We start from the raw sequence: 27,445 nt of genomic DNA, 5'->3' as shown, positions 1-27,445 counted from the left end.
GTGTCTGCCTTCAGCTCAGGTCGTGATCCTGGGGTCCTGAGATCGAGGCCTGCATCGGGATCCCTGCAGGGAGCTCTGCTTCCCCTCTGCCTATGTCTCTGCCTCTCACTCTCTCTCTGTGTCTCTCATGAATAAATAAATAAAATATTTTTTAAAAAAGGATAATCAGGGGATCCCTGGGTGGCGCAGCGGTTTGGCGCCTGCCTTTGGCCCAGGGCGCGATCCTGGAGACCCGGGATCGAATCCCATGTCGGGCTCCCGGTGCATGGGGCCTGCTTCTCCCTCTGCCTGTGTCTCTGCCTCTCTCTCTCTCTCTGTGACTATCATAAAAAAATAAATAAATAAATAAATAAATAAATAATAAATAAATAATAAATAAAAAAGGATAATCAGTGCTTAGATATTTGATGATATTAAGAAATTACTACTCATCTCTTTAGGCATAATAGTATTGAGGTTGTGTTATCAAAATAAGTCTTTGTATTTTAGAGATATATACTGAAACATTTGGGGGGGAAGATGTCTAGGATTTGCACACAGGAAAGAATGGGGTGAAACCAGATTGGCTGAAGTCGGGTGGTGGGCATATGGGAGTTCATTAGACTATGCTCTCCACTTTTTTTAAATTATTTTATTTATGCATGAGAGACACACAGAGAGAGGCAGAGACATAGGCAGAGGGACAAGCAGGCTCCCTGTGGGGAGCCCATTGCAGGACAGGATCCCAGGACCCTGGGAACATGCTCTGAGCCTAAGGCAGACGCTCAACCACTGAGCCACCCAACCATTCCTCTCCACTGTTAAATAACATAATTTATTTAGGTTAACACAGTGCCTTGAAAAATTAATCACAGAATTACCATATGACCCAGCAATTCCATTTCTGGCTATCTACCCAAAAGAATTGAAAGCTGGGACCTGCTCACATATCATACACCCGTGTTCACAGCAGTGTTATCCACAATGGCCAACGAGTGGAAGCAACCCAAGTGTCCATCGATGGATGAATGGATAAACAAGAAGTGGGATATCCATACAACGGACTATTATTCAGCTTTTTATTAGGAAATTCTAACACCTGCTACAACATGGATGAACCTTGGAAGACATTATACTAAGTAAAATAAGCCAGTCACAAAAGAACAAATACCGTATGATTCCATTTACAGGAAGTTCCTAAGAGGAGTCAAATTCACAGACAGGAAGCAGACGGTGGGAGCCAGGGGCTGGGGAGTCAGCGTTTCATGGGGACAGGGTCTCGGTTGTGCAAGATGAAGGGTTCTGGAGGTGGATGGTGGGGATGGCTGCTTAATGCTGAATGTACTTAATGCCCCTGAGCTGTGCACTGGAAAATAGTCAAGACGGCCAATCTGATGTTGTGTATTTTACCATTAAAGAAAAAAAAAAGGCTTAAGAGCAGTGCCTGGCACTGAGCGAACATGCTGGGATTAATTTACTGAAATCAGAGTAACCGAAATAGCAACACTGGACTGTGACCCCCGAGGGGACAGTGTTGTCAGTCTTGTTCCCTGGTATGAGCCTTGGACCTGACCAGTCCACAGAGGCTCAGATTTGATCCTTGGGCTACCCAAAACCCTCCAGGGTGCCTCATTACTTCACTCGGCCTGCCTGAGGATGCTGCCCACCTCTGCCCTCCCCACGCCCACTAGCCCAAATCCAGATTCAGCACCCCCAGGGTCTGGGCAAATGGCTCCTGGAGTGTATGTGGCCCCATCAGATCCCCTGCTATCCTGTTGCTGGCCTTGGCTCGGGGTGCTCCCTGGCCTGGAGCACACACCCTGGCTCACTCCAACTCCCCTACAGGAACAGCCCCCTGTGCCTCAGGGCTCTTCTGGAAGGGCTGTCTGGGTTTGCCCAGCTCTCCAGGCAGGGCACCCAAAGCCTGAAGTTGGGAGAAAGCAGACCCCTGTCTCTGGTGGGTCTTCTAGGGGTCAAGGGCGTAAGTGGCTTCAGTCAGAGGGTAGAGCATCTGGAACAGCTGCAGGCACTCAGGTGAGAGGGGACACAGTGGGTCACACGGTCAGTGCAGGGATAGGATTGTGGGGATAGCGACATTCCCTCCATAGTAGGAAATGGCTCTGCCCACATGGACCAGGGGAGAAGCTGGACCCTGGGGAGAGGCAGAGGAACTTCAGGCCCCCTGCCTCCCCTCTGTCACCAGCGTCCTTCCACTGGGCCCTTCCCAAAGGTCAGTCCAGGATGGGGAGAGCAGGGGTGGAGCTGGCATCACCAACATCCCCTGGATGAGCCTATGGAGGCAGCTGTGGACAGCAGATGGAAGTGAGGACAGTCCAACCCCAGGGCCAGGAATGGGGAGCAGTGGGCTGGGAAGAAGCTGAATACATCCCCCAGGCACAGGGGCAGCTTAGAGAGGATACCCCCCACCACCACCAGGCCAAGGGCCCTGTGGTCAGCTCGTGGGCCTCTGCACTGTCCTGGGTGGCGCTTGGGCCTGGTCTTCCAGCTCCCTGTGGCAGCGGGACATGCGCCGCGAGGAGCCCCAGCCCCAGGCGTGGCCTCCTGGCAGAGAAAATGAAGACAAAGGCGCAGTGGCAGGTTTCTGTACAGGAAGTCGGATTATACATTTTAGTAACGGGCGGAAGAAATGAGGCATCGGGGCAACAGTGCAGGGGCCACAGGGAGAATAAGAGATCGAGAGCTGGGGTTTGGCGTCAATCTTACAAAGTGTATAAAGAATCTGTGTTTCTCTACAATAACAAAAAAACCAAAGGCTACAAGAGCGGTTGTATATACAAAACACGGAGATATTGCTTCACTTGCAAACAGGTTCCTGACCAGACAGGAGACAAGACAGAGGGGAGCACAGGGAGGGAGGGCCGGAGAGCGCGCTGCGTGCAAAAGGAAGGGGAGGGGGGAGAGGGGTCTTCTCCCAGCATAAATCTACAGGCAGGAGCTGGAGTCGCGCACACACGGGAGAGATCGAAGGCGTGTACCGGTGCTGGCTGTGCGTGGGGGAACGGGGGTGCCGAGAGCCAAGAGTGTCCGCCGGCCCTGGCCCCCTGGCGCCTTGCTCTTCGAGCTGATGCTCAGAACGGGGTTCTGGGTGGGGATCGGGGGCCAGTTGTCGGGCCAACTGGCCGCAGAGGGAGGGAGGTGATCGCTCCCTGGAGTCTGCCGTGGAAAATTGGAGAAGCCTGCTCGGTGTGCCCATCCTCCTTGCCTCTGGCTGGCCCTGTCCGTCCTGCCACCCTCCCCGACCCACCGCGATGCACACTGGGACCCAAGAAGAGCAGGTGCAGCAACCCGGGCTTCTAGCTTTCCTTGAGCAGGACAGCGGGTACCACTTGACTCCTGTTCTTCCCAGGCCCTGGCCAGCCATGCGGAGCTCGATGGGAGGGCAGGAGCCAGTCACAGAGGGACAGAGAGGGTGGGGCAAGGGAGCACAGAGAGGTGAGGGGCGGGCGGAGGACGAGGACGTGCACGCACGCTCGGACGAGGCGCGGGGCGGTCACAGGTTCTGGCAGCACTGCAGCTTGTTGGGTTTCTGTCCGTCGGTGGTGGGCGGCACGCTGATGTCCACCACGTTGTTGCCAGGGGACTCGTCATGGGCTGCGCGGTCTGCGATCTGCTTCTGTGACACAATGCGGTAGATCTCTGCAGGTGGGGGGGAACGTGGGGTGAGTGCGCTGCGTGCTCGCCCACAATGACTGTCCCCCTGCCATCTGGACCTCCCGCTCTCCGGGGAGCAGCCCCAAGGCTGAACCCAAAACCCCTCTCAAAGGCCCTGACTGTGCCCCCCATCGTGGCAGGGCAGGGGGAGACAGGCTCCCACCTGGTCACCCAATGTTGACTGTGTGCTCAGCAAGAACGGGACCCATGTCTGGTCACAGATGTACCCCCGGCCTGGCCTCTTGTCCTATATGATCAGAGGCCCCCTCCTCCCAGAATAAGCACCCAGGGGCCTTGGGGCTCAGTGTTCCCCTGGCTGACCAAGCTGGCTGCTCTCTGGTGGAGCCACGGCAGAGGGGCCTTGCAGAAGCTGGGTGGAAGGGGTCTCTACGTCCTGAGTGCCAGCAGGGCCAGGATCTGGCCTGATCCCTAAAGCACGCCACGTCTGTCCCGTGTCCAGACCGACTTACAGGTTTAAAGACTAAAGCTTCTCCGGCTGTGCTCTGGAGCATGCAGTCAGAGTGGCTGGTGCCCTTCCCAGGCCCCCCCACGATGGGCATATTGGGGTTACTATGGCCCCAGCCAGGCCCTGTGACCACCTGTGAGGATGTTCTTGAAAGCTTCTTCTACGTTGGTGGAATCCAAGGCTGAGGTCTCAATGAAAGACAAGTTGTTCTTTTCTGGAACAAAATGAATATGGCCCAGGTGAGCAGTGGTGGAGCAGGGGGGCGCTGCCCTGCATCCTTTCAGGGACCCTGCTTGCCTGCCCGCTTGCCTGGCCCATGAAATGAATGGTTGGGGCCAAAGGGATAGGATTGAGATGACCACACCTCAGGAAGGGGTAGCTGGTACCGAGGCCATGGCCACAGACAGAGAAGACGCCACGGGCCTGGGGGGCAGGGCAGCTGCCCGCCTTCCAGATGTTTCTCCAACGCCTCAGTCACCATCTCACTTTGGGGAATGTGGCCCCGGGGAGGCCCGGGGAGGCCCCCTGGCCACACCTGCTCCAGCCCAGCTTGACTCACCGGCAAAGGCACGGGCCTCGTCAGTGGGCACGGCCCGCAGGTGGCGAAGGTCACTCTTGTTGCCCACCAGCATGATGACGATGTTGCTGTCGGCGTGGTCCCGCAGCTCCTTCAGCCAGCGCTCCACGTTCTCATAGGTCAGGTGCTTGGCGATGTCATACACGAGCAGTGCGCCCACTGCACCGCGGTAGTACCTGTGGGGGCAGGGTGTGAGCCGGCTGCCAGGGCCCCCCACGACCCCCTAGCCCGGGCTCTATGGGCAGCAGCCCCTAAGCCCCCACACACAGAGCAGGAGGCATAGGGCCCACTCAAAGGTGGCCACTGCGGCCTCAAGGGAGACAGGTGTGTCCTGAGGTTCTGGCTCTGCTCCCCAGGTTCAGCTCAGGAATACGGAGCCAGAGGAAGAAGTCTGGGACCTGGGGTCAGAAGACACTCATAAAAAGGAAGAAGGAGAGAGCCACTGCTGGGCACAACCTCTGAGGCCCACCGTGGCTCGGCCAGCCTGACCACCAAGGAGACAGACGGCCACATGTCCACCCCGAAGGATTAGGGACATGAGAAGGTGACCAGGCTTTGGTGGAGGGAGTCCCAAGGACACAACTGGCTGAGGACCGCAGAGAGGTGACCCTCACCATGCAGCCAGCATCCAGAGAAATCAGAGCCTCAGAGAACTCCAGGGGTCAGAGGGAGCGAAGGACATGGCTACCCTAGGGTCACAGTGTGGCCAACACTGCGTATTGGTCTCCCCAACGGTCCCACAGTTCCTGGAGGTCCTGTCCCACCACCCTGGGCTGCCCGCTGTGCAGAGGTGTGCTCTCCCCTTCTCCCGCCCAACTCCTACCCATCCTTCAAGGCCCACCAGCCCACCGCCGTGGCTGCCTGCATTTCCCCAGGCCCGGCACTCACGCGGAGGTGATGGCACGGTAGCGCTCCTGGCCGGCGGTGTCCCAGATCTGCGCCTTGATGGTCTTGCCGTCCACCTGGATGCTGCGGGTGGCGAATTCCACGCCGATGGTGCTCTTGCTCTCCAGGTTGAACTCGTTGCGGGTGAAGCGTGATAGCAGGTTGCTCTTCCCCACGCCCGAGTCCCCAATGAGCACCACTTTGGGGGGCAGGAGGGACATAGGTGAGACTCTGCAGGCCAGCTTCCCCAAGCCAAGGCCCAGATACCACCCATGTGCACCTGCAGGACTGTCAGGGGCACCCTGGGTCTGCACAAACTTGAAAGTCAATGTCAGAGCAGTCGGAGCCATCCTGGAGCCCAAGGCACCACATTCCCTGGTGCAGAAGCAAACAGGGGCTCAGGACTTCTGCAAACACAGCCACTGTGGGTGGCGTAACACCCCAGCTGTCTCCAGTCCTTCGGAGCAGGGCTGCCCCCACTTCAAGGGCCGGACCCAGACATCTCAGCAGGTATGTCTTAACCTCTCTGGGCTGCCTTTTCCGCAAGAGGGGGACTCAAGGAGAAATGGCAGGATCAGAACTCCACAAGCACCCAGCATGCTAAGACAGGCTGGGGAGCGGTTATGACCAGTGTTCTTCCAGGTTCTTACCAGAAGGGTTGGTCTCCAGAGCTCTAAGTAACAGGAAATGAGGAGTCTCGCCCCCACGCCCACCCTCATGGGGAGCTGCTATAAGCAATCCCACATGCAGCCGTGGCACAGTCGGAGCTGGCTCATGCGGAACAGGAATGTGCCCTCTAGACGCAGCCATGAAGGCACAGAGCCTGCCACCCTGACGCCCCCAGAGGCAGCCCTTCCTGCAGAGACATCCGGAGCACGAGTCCTGAGCACAGCAGAGCAGGCCCCTCCAGCCTCTCCCAGTATCCTTCTCTCTAACAAGGTTCCTGCCCCAGCCAGAGAACCATTGCCCCAAGGGGCCAAGGCTCCCCAGGCTCTGTGGCAGGGACATTTGAGACCTCCAGGAGGAGTGTGAGCCCAAGAGGCTGTCCTTGGGCCCCAGGCACACTGAGTCTCATGTCTGTGTACGCACGGTGTGTGGGCCGCGCTGGCACCCCCGGGTGATGTGCAACGCAGAAGAAACAACACACAGCGGTCTGTCCAGACACGCCAGAGAGAAGCCACACGGATCCCCCACATGTGGATCTTGGGCTCTGGCACCCAGGGTGGGTCTGTCCAATGGGAAGACGTGGGGGCTGTAGGCGTGGTCACCCACAGCACCCGTAAAAAGCTCTTCCTCGAATGGATATGTGCATGCCCCAATTCCCACGGCCTCTGACCGCCTTCGCCGCCCCCACCCTGGTCCACACCAGCCGCGGACAGCAGCCGCGGGCCCGCGTCCTTGCCGTTACCCACAGCCAACCAGCAGGCTGTTTTCCTGGAGGCCACCAGAGGGCGGCCCTGGGCACCCCAGCCGGTCCCACCGCTGCTCCGCCCACAGCCCTCCCAGAGGGCGAAGTGCAAATTCACCCGCAGGCCCGGCCGGGCCCTCCCCACGCTCCCCCTCGCCCCCCCCCCGTCCCCCCCCCCCACTCTGCTGCGGCCACTGGGCCTCCTCGCCGGGCCTGGGAGATACCCAGGGGCGCCTGCGCTTCGCCGGCCCGTTCTTCCCCGGGTACCCGCCGGTGCCTGCCCTCCTCCCCGCCGTGCGCTCCCGCGGAAAGCCTAGCCCGCCCCCACGCCAGCCTTCACTTCTTTGTTTTCTGGCCATCCCGCCACGAGGGCGAGCGGCTCAGGCAATCCCGGGACCTGGTGCAGTTCCCCGCACACAGGAAGCATCCGATCGACGTCTGCTGGAAGAACAAATGCCAAAGTGGCTGGTGCAGCCTCCCAGGCCCACCTGCCTTCACACCGGGTAGCCGCCGGGTTACCCTCCTCAGGTGACTGGGGAGGAGCGGGCAGGCGAGGCGACCCCCAGGCCCCCGCACCCTCTCTGGGCTGGCTGCCTCACAGCCAAGAAGGCTGAGAACAAGAAGAACGTCTAAGGAGCCTGTCCCAAGAAAGCCCTCGATGGGCACCATGTCTCATAAGTCACAGGTGACCTTTATGGGTTAGAAAGCAGGCGAATCCCAAGCACAAGGCACTGTGGGCCCGTGCCTATTCACAGGCTCGCTCCGACCTCCTAGCCATGCTCACCAGACAGTGACTTGCCCAGGGCCACCTGGCTGGAAAGTTGGCCATCAGGATTTGAACCCATGCCTTCTGCGTCCAGGGCTGAACTCAGGGATCTGGGTGCAAGCCTCCTCCTTTCCCACCATCTGGGGCACCCTGGCCCCGAGTAGCTGGCAAACTCCTGCTCATCCTTCAAAATCCCTCAAGTCAGGCCTCTCCGCTCTCCTCAAACCACCATGTGGCCCGGCCTCTGTGACCTGCGATAACAAGACGTGTTCTCTGGTGACACCAGGTGAGCAATGGAAGACTGTGAGCTGACCTCAGAGAAAGGTGGAAAGAGGTGATGGACACGGGTCTGTGGCCCTCAACCACGCTGTGGGGCCCAGCACCCACACCCCCAACGCCTCACCTCCTTCCCACGGGGCCAGAGGAACCTGGCCAGGGCTGGAGAGGTTTGCTCACAATTCTTACACCCTCCGGAACAGAGCAGGAAATGAGCCAAGGGTCCCTGTCCTGTGGCCCCTCCAGCCCCTCCCGCCCTTCCCAGCCTCTAGCCTCAGGCAGCATCAACTCTGCCCTGGCCTAGCCAACAATCTCCTCAGCACCTCAGGCCAGGCCCAGCCCTGAAGGCTTTGTGGCTGCCTTCTCTGGGCCACCCCAGGAGCAAATGCTTGTACAGTTGGGGACACTCAGCCCAGAGTGCCCAAGTTGCTGGCCCTGCGTAACCCAGTGAGAAAGTGGAGGCCAGAGCAAGATGAGAGCCACCAGCCACTGCCCAGATGAACGGCGGGAAGGCCAGGCTGCTTGGACCCTCCCGGCACACGGCGCCCGACGCAGAGAGGTGGCCAGTGGGGCAGCGGCCAGGCTGGCCCCCCGTGCGGGCTAGGAATGAGAACAGCATTGTCCAAGGCACAAGTGACCCGTTGTCTTGGGGAAATAAAGGGCCCTTGAGGACACAGCCCGTAGAATTTCCACAGAAGTTGGTGGCCTCACTGGCTGGGAAACGGCCCCAATGGACGTGCCACTTGGCTGGCAGAGAAGGAGAATGCAGTTGGCAAAAACGAAGAGCTGGCACCTCTTAGAGCCCTGGGTCCTCTGACCTGCCCATGACAGTGTGGAACCCCTGGGCCCCACACTCTGACACCCAAGTGGGCTGAGTGGCCATCTGGGGGGGGGGCTGGCTTCCCTACCCCAGGCAGAGCAGGACCCTGTGTCTCCTCCAGGAAGCCAAGCCTTGACCACCCCAGGCCCCAGGGACCGGCACTTGAATGGAGCAGGGGACAGAGAGACGCCCAGTGCCGGGGCACAGGCAAGGCCACCATTTGCCAGTGGAGGAAGATGCTGTGCTCAGGTCCTTACCAGTGGGTCTGGTGGGGGCCCGGTGCAGGCTGGAGAGCCAGGAGGGTGAGCACTGGGGCTGGCCTGCTTCCTGGGGGCTGGCTGCTACTCTCGCCTCACCACCTTTCCCAAAAGGACAGTGGCACTGGGGAGGACAAAGCCCAGTGGACAAGGCCCTGGGTGACCACGGCAGCTCCCCGCTCCAACCCACATCCTCGTAGGCAGGATGAGTGGCTGGGGGAGCTCTCGGGAGTCCTTGGTGTCCCTTTGGACACAGCTGCTCCCACTGTGGATCCTGCAGCCTGGGCCACACCAGAGGTCAGGGGTGCCCCCAGGGGCTGATCTGTAGGCTGGGGAAATGGCCCATGGCTGACAGGATAAAATGTTAGCAGGAGGAACGTGAGGATCTATAATTAGGTACAAATAAACAACCTTTCTCCTGGGAGAGGCGGGAATGTGCAGGCAGGAACACAAACAGCATGTGGGGCAAGCACCCCAGGGGGATCTGTTGGCCTTGGTCTCAGAGGTCAGGGGAGCCAACGTGTGATGTGGCTGCCAAAACAACCAAGGCAGTGGCGGGAGAGCTAAAAGCAGGGCAGTCCGTGTCCCGAGGGAGAAGTGCCAAGGGAAGGCCACGGGGGTTCTCAGGAGGGTCTGGGGGACAGACCACGCCTCTATCTAACACTGTCTACCAGTGGCAGGTGATGTGTCCCTAGTGGCTTGCCTACCTGCTGGCTTCTTTCCTTCCTTATGTGCCAGACCCACAGAGTTTCCTTTTCCTGTTTCAGTAAAAAACTGAGGGGATTTCAAGAGAAATATGCGCAGATAGCACGGAGACCGCCAACAGGACATACGTGTAAACAGGAGGTCTCAGATGACCGCAGTCTGGGAAACACGGCCCTTGCGGGCTCGACTTTCACTCCTAACCCTGCCTGAGAAGGTCAGCAGGACACCTGCTGACTGAGAAAAGGAGGCTAGTGGGGGAGGGCAGCAGGGCAGGCAGCTCCTACCCCCCCCCCCCCCCCCCCCCCGCCTCCGTGCCAGTTGCTGCCACTGAAGCCAGATCTGTGCTTCCAGGAAGTGGACTCTGGAGATGAGTCCCAGGAAGCACACGGCCGCTCCATTGCCCCTGACCCAGTAACTGTACTTCTGGGAACATACTTCAAGGAAATAACCCAAAGGGCAAAAAGATGACTAGTGCTGGGTTATTTATAACAGCAGGCGGCTGAAAATAACAAGGGGGAAATGGCCATAGAAAGCTGGAGGTGACTACTGGGGGAAATGCCTCTGGCCCTGGCAGTCCACATACAGTGGGGTACCCAACCGGGACCTGGGGAACGGCCGCCTCTGGCCCCAGCTGCAGCAGGATGGAGTCCTGGCCACTTGTGGCCAGTCCCCAAAGCCCGGGCAGAGCTTCCCCCGGCTCTCATGTGATACCCCAGAGTGCTGTGGGCATCAGGGCCCTGGCCTGATACCTGCTGACCACACAGCTTCACCTGCCAGTGACATATGAGCCTGCATGCAGCTCCCCGGGCCCATGATGCTGCGTGAAAACTCTGGGCCTCTGTGTAGGCACTCCGCCAGCCCAGAAGCCTTTCACCACATGGACATCCCAGGTAGGGAGCGCGCCACCCCACTCTCCACATCCCCAAGGCCCAGGCTTCCAGCCCCAGCATGCGGGAGGATACCACAGACACGATGGTCAGTGATGGACATGGGCTGCGCTCCCAGGGGCAGTCAGGTTTCCCCAGTGAAGGGACGGTGCCAACAGCTGGTGTGAGAGCAGACCCTCACACTGCAGGCAGCAGAGTAAAGGTGCCTCAAGCGGGCCTAGGGTTAGCTTTCATGGGCAACCACTGTCAGCCAGGGAGCCCAGAACAGACCGCCCAGGACCTGGCCAAAGCCCAGGTTGGCACAGGAGGCACTGTGAGGTCAGTGACTTTTTTTTTCTTTCTTTTTTTTTTTTTTTAGATTTTATTTTGAAGTAATCTCTACACGCAAACTGGGGCTTGAACTTGCAACCCAGAGATCAAGAATTGCATGCTCTGCAGACTGAACCGGCCGGACGCCCCCAAAGCCTGTGACTCAAGTCAGGCCACAACCCCAGCGATGGGAGGAGTCTCCCCAGCTCCAGCCGCAGGGTGAGGGAGCTGGGCCAGCAGCAGTTGCCTGACCTGCCACAGCCGCACTGGAGGTTCCTAGAGCCCTCTGACCCTTGGGCAGGGACGATCCTCCAGCAGGTTGGCCGAAGCCCGGCCCATGGGAACGCAGGTGCGGGGGGAGGTGGTCTGCCAGGCTAAAGCCCACGGCTGACCTGGGTTCAAATCCTGATCCAGCATTTTTCAAATGTGCCCTGTCTCTCTGGGTCTCAGTTAACGGATCCACAGAGAAAAGAAGGTGGCTATTATCTCCTGAGCCCAGCACACACACTCCTCCCCCCACGCCAGGCGCCCCTCCGCACAGTTCTGGGTCAGCCCCCCCCCCATCCAGGATCCCCCCCATCACACATCTCAGCCCCTCGCGTCCTCTCGCTCTCCGGGCCCCGCCCCCAGGCGAGCTGCCACCAATCAGGACAGGCTCCTCCCACTCCGCGGAGCCCCACCCCGCGCACCCAGTTCCAGCCCACTTCTTGGACACGCCCTCCGCGCCTTAGCCACGCCTCCTGATGCCCCGCCCCCAGCACGGAGGCCGCTTGTTACCCAGCCCGGCCCGCCAAATGCTGGGGAGGCCCCGCCCCCTGGAGGCTCCGCCCCTAACGGCCTCTCCCACCGCTTGGGGCCCCACCCCCTCCGGGCCCCGGCCCCGCCTCGGCGCATCCAGGGCCCCCAGGCCTCCCTAGGCCGCCCGCTCCGCACGGCCGCGCACTGCAGCCCAAAGCTGGCCGAGCCCAAACTGCCCCGGCCTTCCCGGCTGCCTAACCGCCGGGCCCCAAGACTCGGGCTCCGGCCTGGGCCCAGCGGCCTGGAGCGCAGCTCAGCCCGCCCGCCCGCTGCCTCGCCGCCATCCCCTCGCCCGTCTGTGTCCCACCGACCGCACCTTTGAATAGGTAGTCGTACTCGTCGTCCCGGGTCCCCATTGTCCTGGCGCTTCCGGCGGGATCGGCGACTCCGCAGCCCCACCACAAACACCCGACGGGGGCGGAGCCGGCGCCGCACAGAGCGGCGGCTGGATCACCAATCAGAGGCGGGTGGCGTAGCGACGGGCACCCAGGGCAGCCAATCACAGGCGGAAGCAGAGCCTCAGGGGTGGGCACCGCCTGGGACCCACCCTCCTCGCCTTCGGTCTCCTGGAGAAAGGCGGAAGGAATGCGGACCTTTCTGAAGTGACGGCCGCGTCAGCCTATCAGAGGTGGACTCTGGAAGGCGGGGCGGAAGACTGCAAGAATGAAACAGATTGATGGCACGGGGAACCAATGAGAGGCTTGATTCAGGCGGTCCGGGAGTACCAGAGGACCTGTCCGGGAAGGGAAATGGGGCTACGTCCAGGTGATGTTACGCTATTTAACGTCCCGGTGACGTCATAGGTCAGTGGGCGCTGCTCTCTTTTCCCCCTCGCCGCCTCCTCCCCTCACCCACCTTAAAAGACCGTTTACAGGCCTTTGGGGGGGGGGGTTGGGTTTTCATCACTATATTTGAGTCATTAAGATACCCCTCTACCTCAATTTCCCCCCCGCTGCAGGATAGGAGAAACTAAACTTGATGAAATCTTTGGAGGCTAACTGGATTATCTCCCTAAAGACAAACCAAATCAACTTTCTGCTCTCTGTCATTAAGTCTTTTTTTTTTTTAAGATTTTATTTATTCATGAGAGAGGCAGAGACACAGGCAGAGGGAGAAGCGGGCTCCACGCAGGGAGCCCGACGTGGGACTCGATCCCGGGACTCCAGGATCACACCCTGGGCTGAAGGCAGGCACCAAACCACTGAGCCACCCAGGGATCCCCTGTTATTAAGTATTTAACAAATATTTATAAAGCCCTCCCTGCACGTCAGGCCTCTGCAGCACGATGCCCCCCTTCTCTATCCCCTTGCCCTGTTTTATCCCATCTCCCGCCCCGGAGGATTTATCACTACCTGACAGACTGCATATTTGTGGGGGCACCCGCCTGGCTCACTTGGTGGAGCAAGCGACCCTTGACCTCCAGGCCCTGAGTTCCGGCGGCACTTGGGCCCAGAGCGTATTTAAAAAAAAAAAAAAATGTACTTCTTTCTTGATCCATTCATGTCTTTAGTGCCCTGCCAACAGAACACAAGACCCATGAAGGCAAGAAGGACTCTGTCTGTCACGGCTGGTGCTGTGACCCCAGTGCTCAGCAACTATTTGATGGGTGATGAATAATGTAATCACTTTAACTATAATTGTAATTATTATAATTGCCTCGTGGACCTCACCCCTGTGTTTTCCAACAGGCATTCCAGACACTAATTTGGCCTCTTTTCCCGCATCCACTCCTCCTCCTGTGACTCCATGTCCCCCACACTACCCTCCACCTCTGTTCCCCCCACTGCCCATCTCAGGGCCAGAGGTCATGGACTCCTCTCTCTTCAGCATTTAGCCTCCTGCTTTTCCTGCCCTTCTTTCCTTCAGTTGTCTTGCTGTGTTCCTCCTCCATCCTACATTTCTGATCACTATTCACCCTCCCCCATCCCCACCACCTCAATCCTGGCCCCATCATCACTCCCTGGACCTGAGCTGTTGTCTGTCCCCAGATCTCCCTGCCCTGCCCTCACCCCACACAGTATGCTCTTTCCATTGTGGTCAGTCTTTTTTTTTTTTTTTTTTTAAATAAAGTAAGCTCTATGCCCAGCGGGGACTCAAACTCACCGCCCCAAGATCCAGAGTCACGCGCTCTACAAACTGAGAGGGTCAAGGGCCTCAATCAGAGGAGTCTTTTGTTTATTTATTTATTTATTTATTTATTTAAAAGATTTTATTTTATTTTATTCATGAGAGCCACACAGAGAGGCAGAGACACAGGCAGAGAGAGAAGCAGGTTCCATGCAGGGAGCCTATGTGGGACTCCATCCCAGGACCCCTGGATCATGACCTGAGCCGAAGGCAGATGCTCACTGAGTCACACAGGTGCCCCCAGAGGAGCCTTTAAAACATAAGTCAGACCATCTTGTTCCCCTGTTTTAAATTCTCTCAGTTCTGGGGCACCTGGATAGCTCAGTCAGTTGAGCGTCTGCCTCTCGCTCAGGTCATGATCCCGGGGTCCTGGGATGGAGTCCCCCATTGGGCTCACTGCTCAGGGGGGAGTCTGTTTCTCCCTCTCCCTCTGCTGCTACCCCTGCTTGTGTTCTCTGGCTCTCTCCATCTCTCTGTCAAATAAATAAATAAATAAATAAATAAATAAATAAATAAATAAAATCTAAAAAAATAATACAAATCTTTCAGTTCTTCCTTTAGTAAATCTTTACTGAGCACCTGCTAAGTGCCAGGCAGTGTTCTAGGTGCTGGGGATCCAGCATTGAAGAAGACAAAGTCCCAGCCCTCACAGATCTAGGAGTGTAATGGAGTGAGGCAGACAAGAAGTCAGTACACATTATGCACAAGATAGTTTCACAGTTGGAGGCGTGCAGTGAGGAAATGACTGGATCATGTGGTGGTGTTGCTCCTTAGCTAAGGACCCAGGGAAGGCATCCTGGGGGAGGTGGCATTTGCACTGTTTGGGGGAAGAGGAGGAGGTGCTGGGAACAGCATTTCTAGGGGGACACAACAGCAAGCAAGAGAGACTCCGATGAAGTCTGTTCCGACAGCCAGGTGGCTGTGGTGGCTGGAGCATGGGGTCCAGGTGTCAAGAGATGGGATGATGTGAAAAAGCGAGACTGGAAGCCAGACCAGAGTGGACCCTCCCAGGCCTTGTCAGCACACCCCTGGGTAGTTGGCTTGAAGCCCTGCCCATTCCTGCATACCTCCAGTTCCCTCTCCTGGCTTCCTGCCCAAATGCTGCAGCCAGGTGGGGCTATTAAATGGTTCCCTAGTGAACTTTACTTCCTGTCAAGGCTGCTAGACTTCTGCTTTCACTGTGCCCTCTTCCTGGAATGCCATCTCCCTCCCCCATCTTCTTTGTAGAATTTTCATCCTTCTTTAAAAACTGAGTCAAAAGCCATGTCTCTCTACCCTGAAGGCTTTTCTCCTGTCTGGGTCATGTTCTTCTGGCCCACACCCTCCCAGGATAGCTTATAGTGATATTAGTAATGATGAATAATATATATATATATATATATATATATATATGATGTGTGTGTGTGTGTGTGTGTGTGCTATGAGCCAGACACTGGAGTGCTTTTCATTTACTGCTATGTGAAATCCTTACAGCACCAGAAGAACAGAAAGGGGTGGGGTACCAGAGTGATCCCCCCTCCATTTTCCAGATGCAGGAACTGAGGCCATAGAGCTTTAATAGACTATCTCTAGTCAACCAGGAGAATAATGGGGCTGAAGAGCTCTGACTCGAGGTGGACGGGTCTGGAATCACATCCTGGCTCTTATTTGGTTCCCAGTCATCGTGATTATTCTCTGCATTGAGATGGAAGAGGTGGTGATGACAGGAGAAGGGACAGGGTTGGGGAGATAAGCTCTCTTGGCAGAGCTGGAGAATCAGGAGGGCATAGGTGAGGGAACCCCCTACCACCCCGACCTCTACAGATGGGACTTCCCACCAGTTCCAGCCACAGTGGGCTCAAGGGAGATTCTGCAAGCCCTCCTGGTACAAGACACCTCCAAACATGGAGCCTGGAGAAGGTCTGGCCTCCAGCTGAGAAGTTCATCACCCATACTCAGCCAGGACCCCAGGGAAATGACCGTGTCCCCAGCGCCGACCAGGAAGAGTCATGGGACAAGAAGAACACAGACTTCCCCAAGAGCACTTAGAAGGCATATTGGGAAGATAGGTTCTCCTATTTATTTTTATTTTTTAAAGATTTTTTAAATTTATTTATTCATGAGACACACACACACACAGAGGCAGAGACAGGCGGAGGGAGAAGCAGGCTCCATGCAAGGAGCCCGATGTGGGACTCGATCCTGGGACTCCAGGATCACTCCCTGAGCCAAAGGCAGACACTCAACCACTGAGCCACCCAGGTGTCCATCTCCTATTTTTTTTTAAGATTTTATTTATTTATTCATAAGTAGAATAGAGAGACAGAGACATAGGCAGAGGGAGCCTGATGTGGGACTCGATCCCCAGAACCCGGGATCATGCCCTGAGCCGAAGGCAGATGCTCAACCACTGAGCCACCCAGGCATCCCAGGTTCTCCTATTAAAACAGCAGCTGGATGGGGGCACTTAGGCACAGGCAGATGTTGTTTTTCCTAAACATGTGTCCTTGAGACAAGGTATCCCATTGTTCTAGCCACATGATATGAACGACAACTTTAGGCAGTGAATTAAAAAGCATTGAACCACATGCTGGGAAAGTCCAACCTTTTTCCTTTTTTTAAAAAAAAAATTAAGATTTATGCATTTATTTACTTGAGAGAGAGAGAGAGAAAGCACGTGAGCACACAGAGGGAGAGGGAGAAGCAGACTTCCCACTGAGCAGGGACCCTGATGTGGGGCTTGATCCCAGGATCCCAGGATCCCAGGATCCCAGGATCATGACCTGAGCTGAAGGCAGGTGCTTAAGCAACTGAGCCACCCAGGTGCCCTCTTTTTCCCATTTTTGAAGTATTATCTATCAAGGAGAGAGGTTTACTCTTTCTTGCTCATACCTCTTGAACGTTCTCTATCCCTCATCTCCCTTTCTTAAAAAAAAAAAGATTATTATTTATTTATTTATTTGAGGGGGAGGGGCAGAGGGAGAGTCTTTTTATTATTTATTTTATTTTTTATATTTTTATTTATGTGAAACACACACAGTGGTAGAGACACAGGCAGTGCAAGAAACAGGCTCCCTGTGGGGAGCCTGATGTGGGACTTGATCAGGCCTCAAGTCGAAGGCAGACACCCAACTACTGAGCCACCCAGGCATCCCAGGGAGAGAGAGTCTTAAGCAGACTCCTCCACGCTGAGTGTGGAGGGCTCAATCTCACGACCCCAAGATTACCACCTGAGCTGAAACCAAGAGTCAGCTGCTTAACCAACTCCATCATCCAGGTGACCCCCCCCATCTACCTTTCTTTCATTTTTAAAAAAGATTTAATTTATATATTCATGAGAGACACAGAGACACAGGCAGAGGGAGAAGCAGGCTCCATGCAGGGAGCCTCATGCGGAACTCGATCCCAGGACCCTGGGATCATGCCCTGGGCTGAAGGCAGATGCTCAACCGCTGAGCCACCCAGGCATCTGACCCATCTCCCTTTCTATACCGAGCTCTGACACAGGCTGAGAGCCTTCAGAAGGCAACAAGATCTGGCTAGAATTTTTCTTGCCCATGTTTTATTGTGAAAAATTTTTAAACATTTAGAAAAATGAAAAGCATTGTACAGAGAATATCTAGATTGCACTATTAACATTTTGCTATATCACATATCCATCTCTACTCCACCCACCCATCATCTTAATTTTGGTGCTTCTCAAAGAAAGTTGAAAATTTGGAGGGATCAAATGTATAGCATGGTGATTATAGTTAGCACTTGAAAGTTGCTAAGAGAGTGGATATTAAATGTGCTCACCCCACGAAAGAAATAACTATGTAATGTGATGGAGGTGACAGCTAACCGGATGGAGGTAATCATTTCACAATATACACAAGTATCAAATCAACACATTGAACATCGTAAACTTAGTGTCATATGTCAGTTGCATCTCAATATACCTGGAGAAAAAATAAAAATAAAAGAAAGTTGAAGATATCAACTTTCTCTCTAAACACTTCAGCATGCATATCATTAGTTAGAGTTCAGTATTTGTTTATGGCTCTTTTCGGTTTTGTTTTTTTTTTTTTTTCTTCCAAGGTGAAATTACATACAACGAAATCCAAATCTTAAGTGTACATTCACAGAGACAGAGGCATATGGAAGAGTAACCCACTTCTCTCAAGGTTTCACCATCACTGGAGAAAGCTGCCTCATGTGTCTCCTCAATCCTACCCATCTTTCCAGTATCAACCATTATTCATATTTTTCTCCCACTCAAAGTGATGGCCTCACTTTGGATCATCAATTAGAGGCCAACCTATCTGTAATGAGGAGGGACTTTGAAGGTAAGTTTGGTAAGGGCAGGAATCTTTTTGTTCACTGGAGTATCTCAGGTACTTAGTACCAGGGTTTGACATGTAGTAGAAACACAATAAATATTAGCTGAATATTTATTTGTTTGTTTGTTTATGTTTATGTTTATATATTTATGTATATGAAGCCAATTTTTAAAAACAAAGGATAATTTATGCAGATATGGTAAAAATGTGAAGAATTTACCCAAAATACTGCATTAATGTACACACTAGAGTTGTGCTGTCCATTATGGTGGTCATTACCCCTGTGGGGCTGTTGACTGGTTATATGGCCAGTCCCAACTGAGATGTGCCATAAGCATTAAAAAAACACTGGGTTCCAAAGATTTAATACAGGTGTGCCTCCTCAGTTGGTTAGGAGTCTGCCTTGGGCTCAGGTCATGATCTCAGAGTCCTGGGATCAACCACTATGTCAGGCTCCCTGCTCAGAGAAAGTCAGCTTCTCCCTCTGCTTCTGCCTCTCCCCCAGCTTGTGTGCACGCTCTCTCTCAAATAAAATATTTTTTAAAAAATGGACTTAGGGGCAGCCTGGGGGGCTCAGCAGTTTAGTGCTGCCTTCAGCCCAGGGCATGATCCTGGAGACCCAGGATCGAGTCCCACGTCGGGCTCCCTGCATGGAGCCTGCTTCTTCCTCTGCCTGTGTCTCTACCTCTCTTTCTCTCTGTCTCTCATGAATAAATAAATAAAATATTTTAAAACATTAAAAAAGGATTTAGTACAAAAAAAAAAAAGCAATGTCAACTATCTCATTAATCTCATTAATGACCTGTATATCACTCACATGTTGACATGGTAATATTTTGGTTATATTGGACTTAATAAAAAATCCTTTTTTTTTTTTTTTAAAGAGAGGTAGAGCATGTGAGTAGGGGGAGCTGGAGTGGAAATAGGGGCAGGAGAGGAAAAGAGAGAACCTCAAGCAGGCTCCAGGCTCGGCATGGAGCCAACATGGGGCTCAATCCCACAACCCGGAGATCATGGCCTGAGCCCAAACCAAGCGTCGGTTGCTCAACTGAGCCGCTGAGGTGCCCCAATAAAAATGTATTTCTAAAATTCATCTCATCTGTTTCTTTTTACTTTTTTTTTTTTTTTTTTGGAGAGGGCTGGGTGGAGGGGCAGAGGGAGAGAAAGAAAATCTTTTCTTTTAAGATTTTATTTATTTCAGAGAAAGAAAGCACACATACAGAGGGAGAGGGAGAAGCAGACTTCCTACTGAGCAGGAAGCCGGATGCGGGGTTGGATCCCATGACCCAGGGATCATGACCTGAGCCAAAGATACTTAACTAATTGAGCCACCCACACACTGAGAGAGAGAGAGAGACAGAGAGAGAGAGAGAGAGAACCTTAAGCAAGCTCCATGCCCAGCTTTGCCCACGTTGGGGCTTGATCTCACGACCCTGAGATCATGACCTGAGCTGAAATTAAGAGTTGGATGCTTAACCAACTAAGCCACCCAGGCATTCCCCTTTCTTACTTTTTTTTAAACTTTGTGTGTGTGTGTGTTTTTCCCTTTTCATTTAATGTGACTATTAGAAAAAAAAATTAAACGTGTGACTCGCATTATATTTCTCAGATGGCCGGATGCTAAAAAGTTCACTGTGATTCATGTATGTCAGTAATCAAGAAGGGGCTTTTATTTTCTCCACGAGTTTCCAGAAGGATTAAGTGTTTCAGTTTTTGAATATAAAACCTGACACACACATTGTGAAACAACGAACGAAGGGAGGAAATTAAAACCTGTTGTCGGGTGGTAGGACGAGCCAGTGTCGTCCTCAAAGGATCTGGGAGCATTCACCCTCCACCCTGGGAACGTATTTCTGTGGACTTTGAAACTGCCCACTTTTTAAAACAAACTGAAGAATAAAACAGAACAAAATGTTCTGAGGTTGCTTTTATTACAAGAATTCTGCGAGCTCCACCCGGACACCGCTGGCGCCGGCTCATCCCACAGCACCCACACACAAGGACACTGTGAGGGCGCTGGGGGCCCGCGGGAGCCCTGGTCCCCCAGCCAGTCAATGTGACTGAATCCTCCATCGAGGGCTTGTCTGGCTGCCCCCAAATGGTCCCTCTACGTCCCCGACTCCTCGGGCGGGCAAGAAATAGGTCTCAAAGCCCCTCGGTCTCACGCTTCCAAGGCCTGCAACCCTGCAGCTCTGTCCTCAGAGGGTATCACCTGCAGCCCCCCACCCGGAAAGGGGGCAACTCCAGTCATGAACTGCTTCTCTGTCCACGAGGCTCCAGAGGGCCCCTGTCTTGAGCCCCTGCCTGGGCAGGGAGTGGCCACATGCTGGGCCAGAGTCAGAGTCACTGTCCTCCAGGAGCCTGGCACCAGGCCCCAGTGAGGAAGCTAGGAGGCTGCCTCAGTTGCTGTGGGCTGGATCAGCATCGTGGTGGCCTGCAGTGGGTAGTAGCGGCCCCGCCAGGTCTTCCAGAAGATGCCCTTCTTACGCTGCTGCCGCTGGTGTGGGATGGAACGGAAGTACTGGCCGTTGAGGTTGGAATGGCCACAGGTGCCAAACCACCAGCCACCTGCCGGGGTCCAAGAAAACAGAACTTGGTCAGATGGGGGTCCTTGTGCATCTGCTGGGGCTGGGATGGAGATGAGGCCAGGTGTGGGACTTCATAAATTTTGGAGGGGAAGACATTTCTAATGATTGTCACACTGGGTCCTGAGGAACCCCAGGTGGTGACAAAGGAGTCTTGGGGGCTCTGGGCCCCCCTTTCCAGTCCTGTGACTGTGGCAAGTTACTTCTCTGTACCTGGTACATGGCTAATGTTTTTTATTTTTTATTTATTTATTTATTTATTTATTTATTTATTTATTTATTTATTTATTTGGCTAATGTTTTTAAAGACTTTCTGTGATCATCATCCAGTTTATATTAGACTGAATCTTACAAAATTACTAGCTTTCCATCATTTCTTGATCCACCAAAAGCAGTTTCATGCATTTCACTCTACAGGGCCTGGACTCTGTCTCCGATTTCATTTGAACAAGACAGGGTTTATCTTGGTGGCTTTGCCACAGGCCACAGCCACAATCCCACAAATGTCATTTCAAAATAGTGTTATAGAGTGGGAACTGTGGTTACACCCAGTTTTTAAAAAAGATTTTATTTATTTATTCATGAGAGACAGAGAGAGAGAGTCAGGGACACAGGCAGAGGGAGAAGCAGGCTTCCTTAGGGGAGCCCAATGCGGGACTCGATCTCAGGACCCTGGGACCATGCCCTGAGCTGAAGGCAGATGCTCAACTGCTGAGTCACCCAGGTGCCCCCTATACCCATTTTGAAGATGGGCAAACTGAAGGTGGGAGAGGGTAAGTCAGTTGCCTAAAGGCACCCAGCAAGTCAGCAGAGAATAGATGGGATTTGGTGTTAAAGGCAGGTCAGGGGAACAGTAAGGCGGGAAAGGGGAGGTCTTGCCCTTGGGGTGCAAGGCAGGACAGGAAGGGACAGAGCTTGCTCACCAGAGAGGCTCTTGGCACAGTTCTTGTCACCACGCAGGTCGTGGTCCTGATCCCAAGTGGAGAAGGGCAGGGAAAGGCCACTGGGCGCCACAGTGGTGGCCCCCAGTTCATTGGCCACAGGCGCCGTGAGCTGCAGGCTATAGGCCGTGTCCTCACCACCCAGATGGACGGGGAACTGCAGGGACTCCGCATTGCCCTCCCAGTCCTGAAGCTGCACAGCCAGGCGGCTGCCGCGGTCTCCCAGGATACGGTGCACCTTCTCCAGGCCCAGCCAGAACTCACCTACAGGGGAGAGGCCGGGCAGTGAGACAGAGCCGTCTCCATGGCCCTCACCCCCACCTCCGGGGCTCTGGCCCCACTAGAGACACCCACCGTGCGGGTCTCCAAAGCCAGCCTTGTAGGCTTCCCAGGGCTGATTAAAGTCCACGGAGCCATCCTGGCGTCTCTGAATGACAGTCCAGCCTCCATCTGCCCAGAGAGGTGCAACGTCATCAGGAGGACCCTGCTTGCAGGGAACCCTGACTCAAATCCGGAACTGCCTCTAAACCCAGAGAGGGCAACATTCCCCTCATTCATCCCAGCAGACCAGAGGAAGGTGGTCCAAGGTGGGCTGACCAGTGGGCCAAGGGGCTCAGCCTAGATGATTGTCCCAAGGACCCCACAGGGCAGGAGGGAGGGGGCAGCAGCAATCTAGAGAGCTTCTCTGGGCCCGCTGAACCTGGCTCAACCATGGGTCGTGGTAGGAGCTGCATCTGATAGACAACAAGGCCCATGACACGAAGCAGGGCACCCCAGGGGGCCAGTGTGTCCTACCTGCGGTCATCTTGCAGTTAACCAGGAAGGGCGGGGACCCCTGAGGCTGGATCTGGAACAGTCCACTTTGCCTCTCTCCTTCTTCAAACAGCTCTTGGCAGTCCCTGGGCAGCCCTGAAGGGCAGGCAGAGAGAGGGGAAGGGGGATTGAGGCAGGAGGATTCTCAGGAAACAGGCATGTCAGGGGCTGGGCAGTGGGTGACGGATATAAGGGGACAATCCTGGGTTCACCACCTGGACGGCTCACGTGCCAGCCACCATCCTCCCACACTGCACTGCCACCTCTGGCCACACGGCCCTCCTGGCACCACACACCCTCCTGCCACAGGGATTTTGCACGTGCCAGCCACTCTGCAGGGGACCCTCTTCTCTCAGGCCTTTCCTGCCTCATTCTAAAGATCCAAGCTTCCAGAAGAGATACCTTTCCAGACTCCCAAAGAGGAGCATCGAGGAGTTTGTGTGCTCCCAACCCCGGAGTCATCATCTGGTGGTCTCTCCTCCACTGACTAAGGATTCCCTGGGCCCAGGGACAGAGTGGCTTTGCCCACAGTCTGGTGTTTCACCGGTTTAACCAGCGCCCAGGCTGATCCTAGCCCACAGCAGGTGTTTAGTAGACTGGAGGAGTGAGTGAGAAGCTGGGCCAGAGTGGGGAACAGAGGGGAGCCCAGCAGAAGTGGCTCTGCTTTGTCAGGTGGGGCTTGCAGGGACAGAGGCCACACCTGGGCCCCCAGGTCTGGGAAGCATTGGGGCAGGACAGAGGATCCAAGGAGGAAGGGGGGGGGTGCGGGGAGGGCCCGGGGCGTGTTCAAAAGCTGGGGAAACCCTGCTCCCAGCCCAGCCGGGGAAAGTAGGGGAAAGGTCGCCCGGGGGAGGGCAAGTCCACGCTGGGGGGAGGGGGGGCGGACCCAGAGTGACTGGAGACCTCTTCCGGCCCCTGGAGCAGCTCCCCTTTCCCCTACTTTCCTCCCTTCCAATCCCCATGGCACAGGGCCAAACCACCAATGTGGCTTCCATTAACACCAGCTGTTTGTCTCTCCAGCTCTGACCCTTCTCCTACTTGGCAGGGCTGAGCCCCGGGTCTGGGAGTCCCCAAACCCACGCACCCCCCCTACCCCCACATCCCCCACCCAGACCCGCACCGGCCGGTCTGATCCCAGGGAGGAGGTTTGGGAGGGTGTACTGGACCCTCACTGGCCTGGGAATGGGGAGGAGGGGAGGGGAAGGGAGGAGGAGCCCTCAAGACAAAGGGCTGACAGCCAGCAACCAGCCCCAGGGTGTGAAAGGGGGGAATCCGAACTTTCACCCAGTTGGTTTCACCCAGTTGGTTGCACGCAGCCACTGATGCCAGGCTGGGGTGTGATGGGGTAGGAGGACCGTGAGGAAGCCAACCGGGTCTGGAGCCCAGAAGTTAGGGTGGGGGCAGAGGCACCAGGAGCTGGGAGCCTGTGCCAGACCCAGAGCTGGGGTAGGAGATTTGGGGCCATCTGGAAGGCATAATAAAGGACCCACAACTAATGATGGTGCCAGAGGCCCATTCTTTGTAGGAAGGGGAGAATGGGAAGGAGGATGATCAGGGACTTTGGGACCAAGAGAGGGGTAAGGGACTTGGATTTGTAAGAGATTCAACAGTGAGTGGTGTGTCTGGCCAGGGAGGGGGGGGTTCCCTGCCCTCGCCCCCCTCCTAGATCTACACTCCAAGAGACCATGGGGCAGCCAAGCTCAGAACCCTCCACTCCTTGGGGCGCCTGGGTGGCTCAGTGGTTGAGCGTCTGCCTTCGGCTCAGGGTGTGCTCCCGGGGTCTTGGGATCGAATTCCGCATCAGGCTCCCCCCAGGGAACCTGCTTCTCCCTCTCCCTCTGCCTCTGCCCCTCTGTGTCACTCATGAATAAATAAAAACCTTTTAAAAAAGAAAGAACCGAACCCTCCACCTAAGCAGCCATCTCTCTTCACCCAATCAGAACTCCAGGATCCCTAGTTAGCACCCTCTTGCGCTAGCACCCTCTTGCCCACTGCTGCACCCTCAGAGACCTTCAACCTTCAGGAAGGCGTCCTTGAGCAGTAACACCCCCTTCCCCACACCCCTGTAGCTCAGTTGGACCCTCTTCCCCAAACCCTGCCCCAGTTAGTGGCCAGCAAGGCATTGAGGGAAGCCACTGGCTTGCCAGGAAGGAGGAGGAGGTGGCCCAGCTGGTCAGGGGCAGGGATGAGCAGGGATGTCCCCCCTTCAGCCCCTTGCCAGTCAAGTGAGCCCATGGGAACCCAGAGCCAGGCCCTCTCTTCTTCCCAATAAGATGGACCAGACCAGGAGGAGGACAGGAATGTCAAGTGTATGTGTGGTGGCTGGGGACAGAGGATTGCCAAGGGACAGCCGAGGACTGGACACTCACGGTGCAGGCGGCTGATGTTGTGAGCAGGGCCCACGAGCTGTGCCATCTTGGGGAGCCTCTTCTTCCTGGCAGCCTTCGCCATCCCGTGGCCCAGATGCATGGGGCCCAGGAGGCCCACCTGGACAGGACAGAAGGAGGATACCAGGTCTGGGCTGGCGCTCCCTGCGCAACCTGACTGGTTCTCAGTCCACACCCACAGGGCGAGCTTCCACCTCCCGCCCCAGCTGGGGGGGGGGGGGGCATCAGGTACCTGGCTCTGCAGCTTCTGTATTTTCAGCTGCTGCTTCTCCAGGTGCCGCTGCTGCTGGGCCACCTTGTGGAAGAGTTGCTCGATCCTGCTGTTCTGCGTCTTGAGCTGAGTCTGGGAGAGCGCAGACGGCGGCCGTGAGGTCCGGGCCTCCCGCGCCCAGCCTCTCGGTTCATCCACCTGTCCGGCCCCCCAGCTCCCCCTCCCGGGGCACCCCGGGGGCATCCCCCGCCCGTCCACACTGTTTAAGACCCGGAGGGGAGCGCCAAGTACCTGCAGGCTGCGGAGAGCCTCGGGGGCAGCCTCGCCGCTGGGGCCCAGGCCCTCGGGGGCGCGCGGAGGCGCGGCGGAGCCCCCAGGTTCCTTGCAGGCTGCCCCGCAGGCGCCCAGACGCCGCTCCAGGGCGCCCAGCTGCCCCTGGGTGCGCTCCACGTGCTCGCGCAGCCCGTGGCCGAGCTGCAGGAGCCCGTGCGCCAGCACGTTCATCTCGTCCCAGGACGCGAAGCGCTGCGGCTCGGGGGGCGTCGGGCTGCCCCGCGCGCTCAGGAAGCCGGCGGCGGCGGCGTACAGCACCAGGGCTGCGGGGGCGCTCGGCGCTCGGTGCATCCTTCCCGGGGGCCGGGGCGCGGGCACTCGGGGGGCGCGGGGGCTCGAGATCCGAGGGCCGGAGACGCGGGGCGCCCTGGCGGAGACCCACTCGCGCGCAGAAGCCACCGGGGAGCCTCGGATCGCAGCCTCCAGCCCTCTGGGCTTCGCTTGGCCCCGCGACGTCCCCTTTTATAAGGCGGCGGGAGTGCTGGGGGGTGGGGCGTGCGGCCGGGGGAGGGGTTCCGTGAGCCCGAGGCGGGGTAGTTGAGGAGCGGGGGGCACGCCCCGGAGCGCAAGGCTCTGGCTCCTCCCGCCCGTTTCTGGGGCGCCTTCTCCGCCGGCGGTGGGAGACGTGGCTCCCCGCGACCCCCTCCCGAGCCCTGGAATCCCAAACCCCCCACGCCGCGCCCGCGCTCGGCGGGGACTGACGCTGCTGGCGGTACCCCTGACCCCCCCCCCAAAGTCAAAAGCCGGGAGAGGGCGGGGAGATACAAATAAGAAAGAGCCCTGGTGCGCTGAGTTCTGCGAGGCCGGGCGGGCGGGGAGCCCGGGACACCTCAAATCCCCGCCTCCGGAGCCTTCCCGGAGAGCAAGTGGCCCAAGACCAGGCTGGACCCTAGGGAGACGTCTCTGGGCTCTCACGCTCCTTCCCGCTCAAGGATCCGTCAGTCACTGCAGATGTGTTTGTGGGATCCTCGAACGTCTCTCATCCCACTTCCCACAACTCGGTGCCCCAGGGGTGGCCCAGGGTCTTTCTCGTTCGGGCACCCCCCCCCCCCGCAAGGTGCTCCCCCCCCAGGGCGCCCCCTCGACCCCAGGGTCTGCAGTGTCATCGATCTCTGCCTGTGTCAAAGTAGACACCTTGGAACAGGAAGGAAGAGGTGATACATGGAAAGAGGAGCTCTCCCTCATTCATTCATTCATTCATTCATTCATTCATTCAACAAACAGTCCTCTGTTCTCCGTTAGTAATTCCCAGTGGAGAGAGCCCAACACTGAGTCTGGGGTAGGGACAAAAGAAGGAACTAAGTGAGGCTGTGGGGCTGGACCATGTTCATTTCAAGAGTCTAAGCATTCTTCGAACTTTTTTTTTTTTAAGATTTATTTATTTTGAGACAGAGAGAGTGCGCCTGCGCAGGAGTGGGGGAAGGGCCGAGGGAGAGTTTTCCAAGCACAACACAGGCCTCCATCCCACAACCCATGACATCATGACCCCAGCAGAAACCAAGAGTCAGTCCCTTAACTCAGCGAGCCACCCAGGCACCCCCTCATTCAACAAACGTTGACCAAAGTTCTCCCCCTCCTGCTCCACCAGCTCCCCAATACTCTCTGTCAGGAAATTGAGGCAAAGAAAATCCTGCGTGCCAGGAAGAACCCTGGGCAGATTGGCTTGGAGCATGGGCCAGAAAAACATAGTTGACTCAGCAGGGCTCCGAGCCAGCTCAGCCTCTGGAATCTGAAACTGCATGCCCCGGGGCTGACGTGCAGGTCACCACTCCTACCCTCGGCCACCCGGGCCAGATGCCAGGATGGCTGATCCCGGCAGCAGTGACAGGCAGATGGGAAGGACAGGAAGGAAAAACTACAAGGAGTAGATCCAGACAGCCACCATCTGCCCTGGCAGCTCGCCTGTCCACCCCCTGGTCCTGGCTTCTCTCCGAGAGGGTGT

General features: G+C 56.2%; 2 protein-coding genes across 2 annotated transcripts; both read right to left on the bottom strand.

The window, feature by feature from the left end:
• Positions 1-1,044: 1,044 nt before the first annotated feature.
• Positions 1,045-12,267, bottom strand: RAB11B (RAB11B, member RAS oncogene family). The gene is made up of 5 exons (XM_055344469.1): positions 12,122-12,267; positions 5,583-5,778; positions 4,677-4,870; positions 4,251-4,331; positions 1,045-3,636 (listed from the first exon to the last, which is right to left on the bottom strand). The coding sequence occupies exons 1-5, from the start codon at positions 12,159-12,161 to the stop codon at positions 3,491-3,493; spliced, it is 657 nt and encodes a 218-aa protein (XP_055200444.1). The 5' UTR covers positions 12,162-12,267; the 3' UTR covers positions 1,045-3,490.
• A 7,880-nt stretch (positions 12,268-20,147) lies between these two features.
• On the bottom strand, positions 20,148-25,923 carry ANGPTL4 (angiopoietin like 4). The gene is made up of 7 exons (XM_055343660.1): positions 25,462-25,923; positions 25,192-25,302; positions 24,942-25,059; positions 22,555-22,668; positions 22,114-22,209; positions 21,742-22,023; positions 20,148-20,801 (listed from the first exon to the last, which is right to left on the bottom strand). Exons 1-7 carry the CDS (start codon positions 25,792-25,794, stop codon positions 20,620-20,622), a joined length of 1,236 nt encoding a protein of 411 aa, XP_055199635.1. The 5' UTR covers positions 25,795-25,923; the 3' UTR covers positions 20,148-20,619.
• Between the last annotated feature and the right edge of the window lie 1,522 nt (positions 25,924-27,445).

This window comes from Nyctereutes procyonoides, unplaced genomic scaffold (genome assembly GCF_905146905.1).
Source record: "Nyctereutes procyonoides isolate TBG_1078 unplaced genomic scaffold, NYPRO_anot_genome, whole genome shotgun sequence".
Classification (NCBI taxonomy): Eukaryota; Metazoa; Chordata; class Mammalia; order Carnivora; family Canidae; genus Nyctereutes; species Nyctereutes procyonoides.
This window is presented reverse-complemented; position numbering and strand designations above follow the sequence as displayed.

Excerpts from the sequence above, each read along its gene's own strand:
- ANGPTL4 (XM_055343660.1), bottom strand. The coding sequence starts at position 25,794 with ATGCACCGAGCGCCGAGCGCCCCCGCAGCCCTGGTGCTGTACGCCGCC. Across the intron at positions 25,303-25,461 it reads AGGCTCTCCGCAGCCTGCAG|ACTCAGCTCAAGACGCAGAA; the intron begins GTACTTGGCGCT and ends GCGCTCTCCCAG. Across the intron at positions 22,024-22,113 it reads TGGCTTTGGAGACCCGCACG|GTGAGTTCTGGCTGGGCCTG; the intron begins GTGGGTGTCTCT and ends TCTCCCCTGTAG.
- RAB11B (XM_055344469.1), bottom strand. The coding sequence starts at position 12,161 with ATGGGGACCCGGGACGACGAGTACGACTACCTATTCAAAG. Across the intron at positions 5,779-12,121 it reads GTACGACTACCTATTCAAAG|TGGTGCTCATTGGGGACTCG; the intron begins GTGCGGTCGGTG and ends TGCCCCCCAAAG. Across the intron at positions 3,637-4,250 it reads TTTCAAGAACATCCTCACAG|AGATCTACCGCATTGTGTCA; the intron begins GTGGTCACAGGG and ends CCCCACCTGCAG.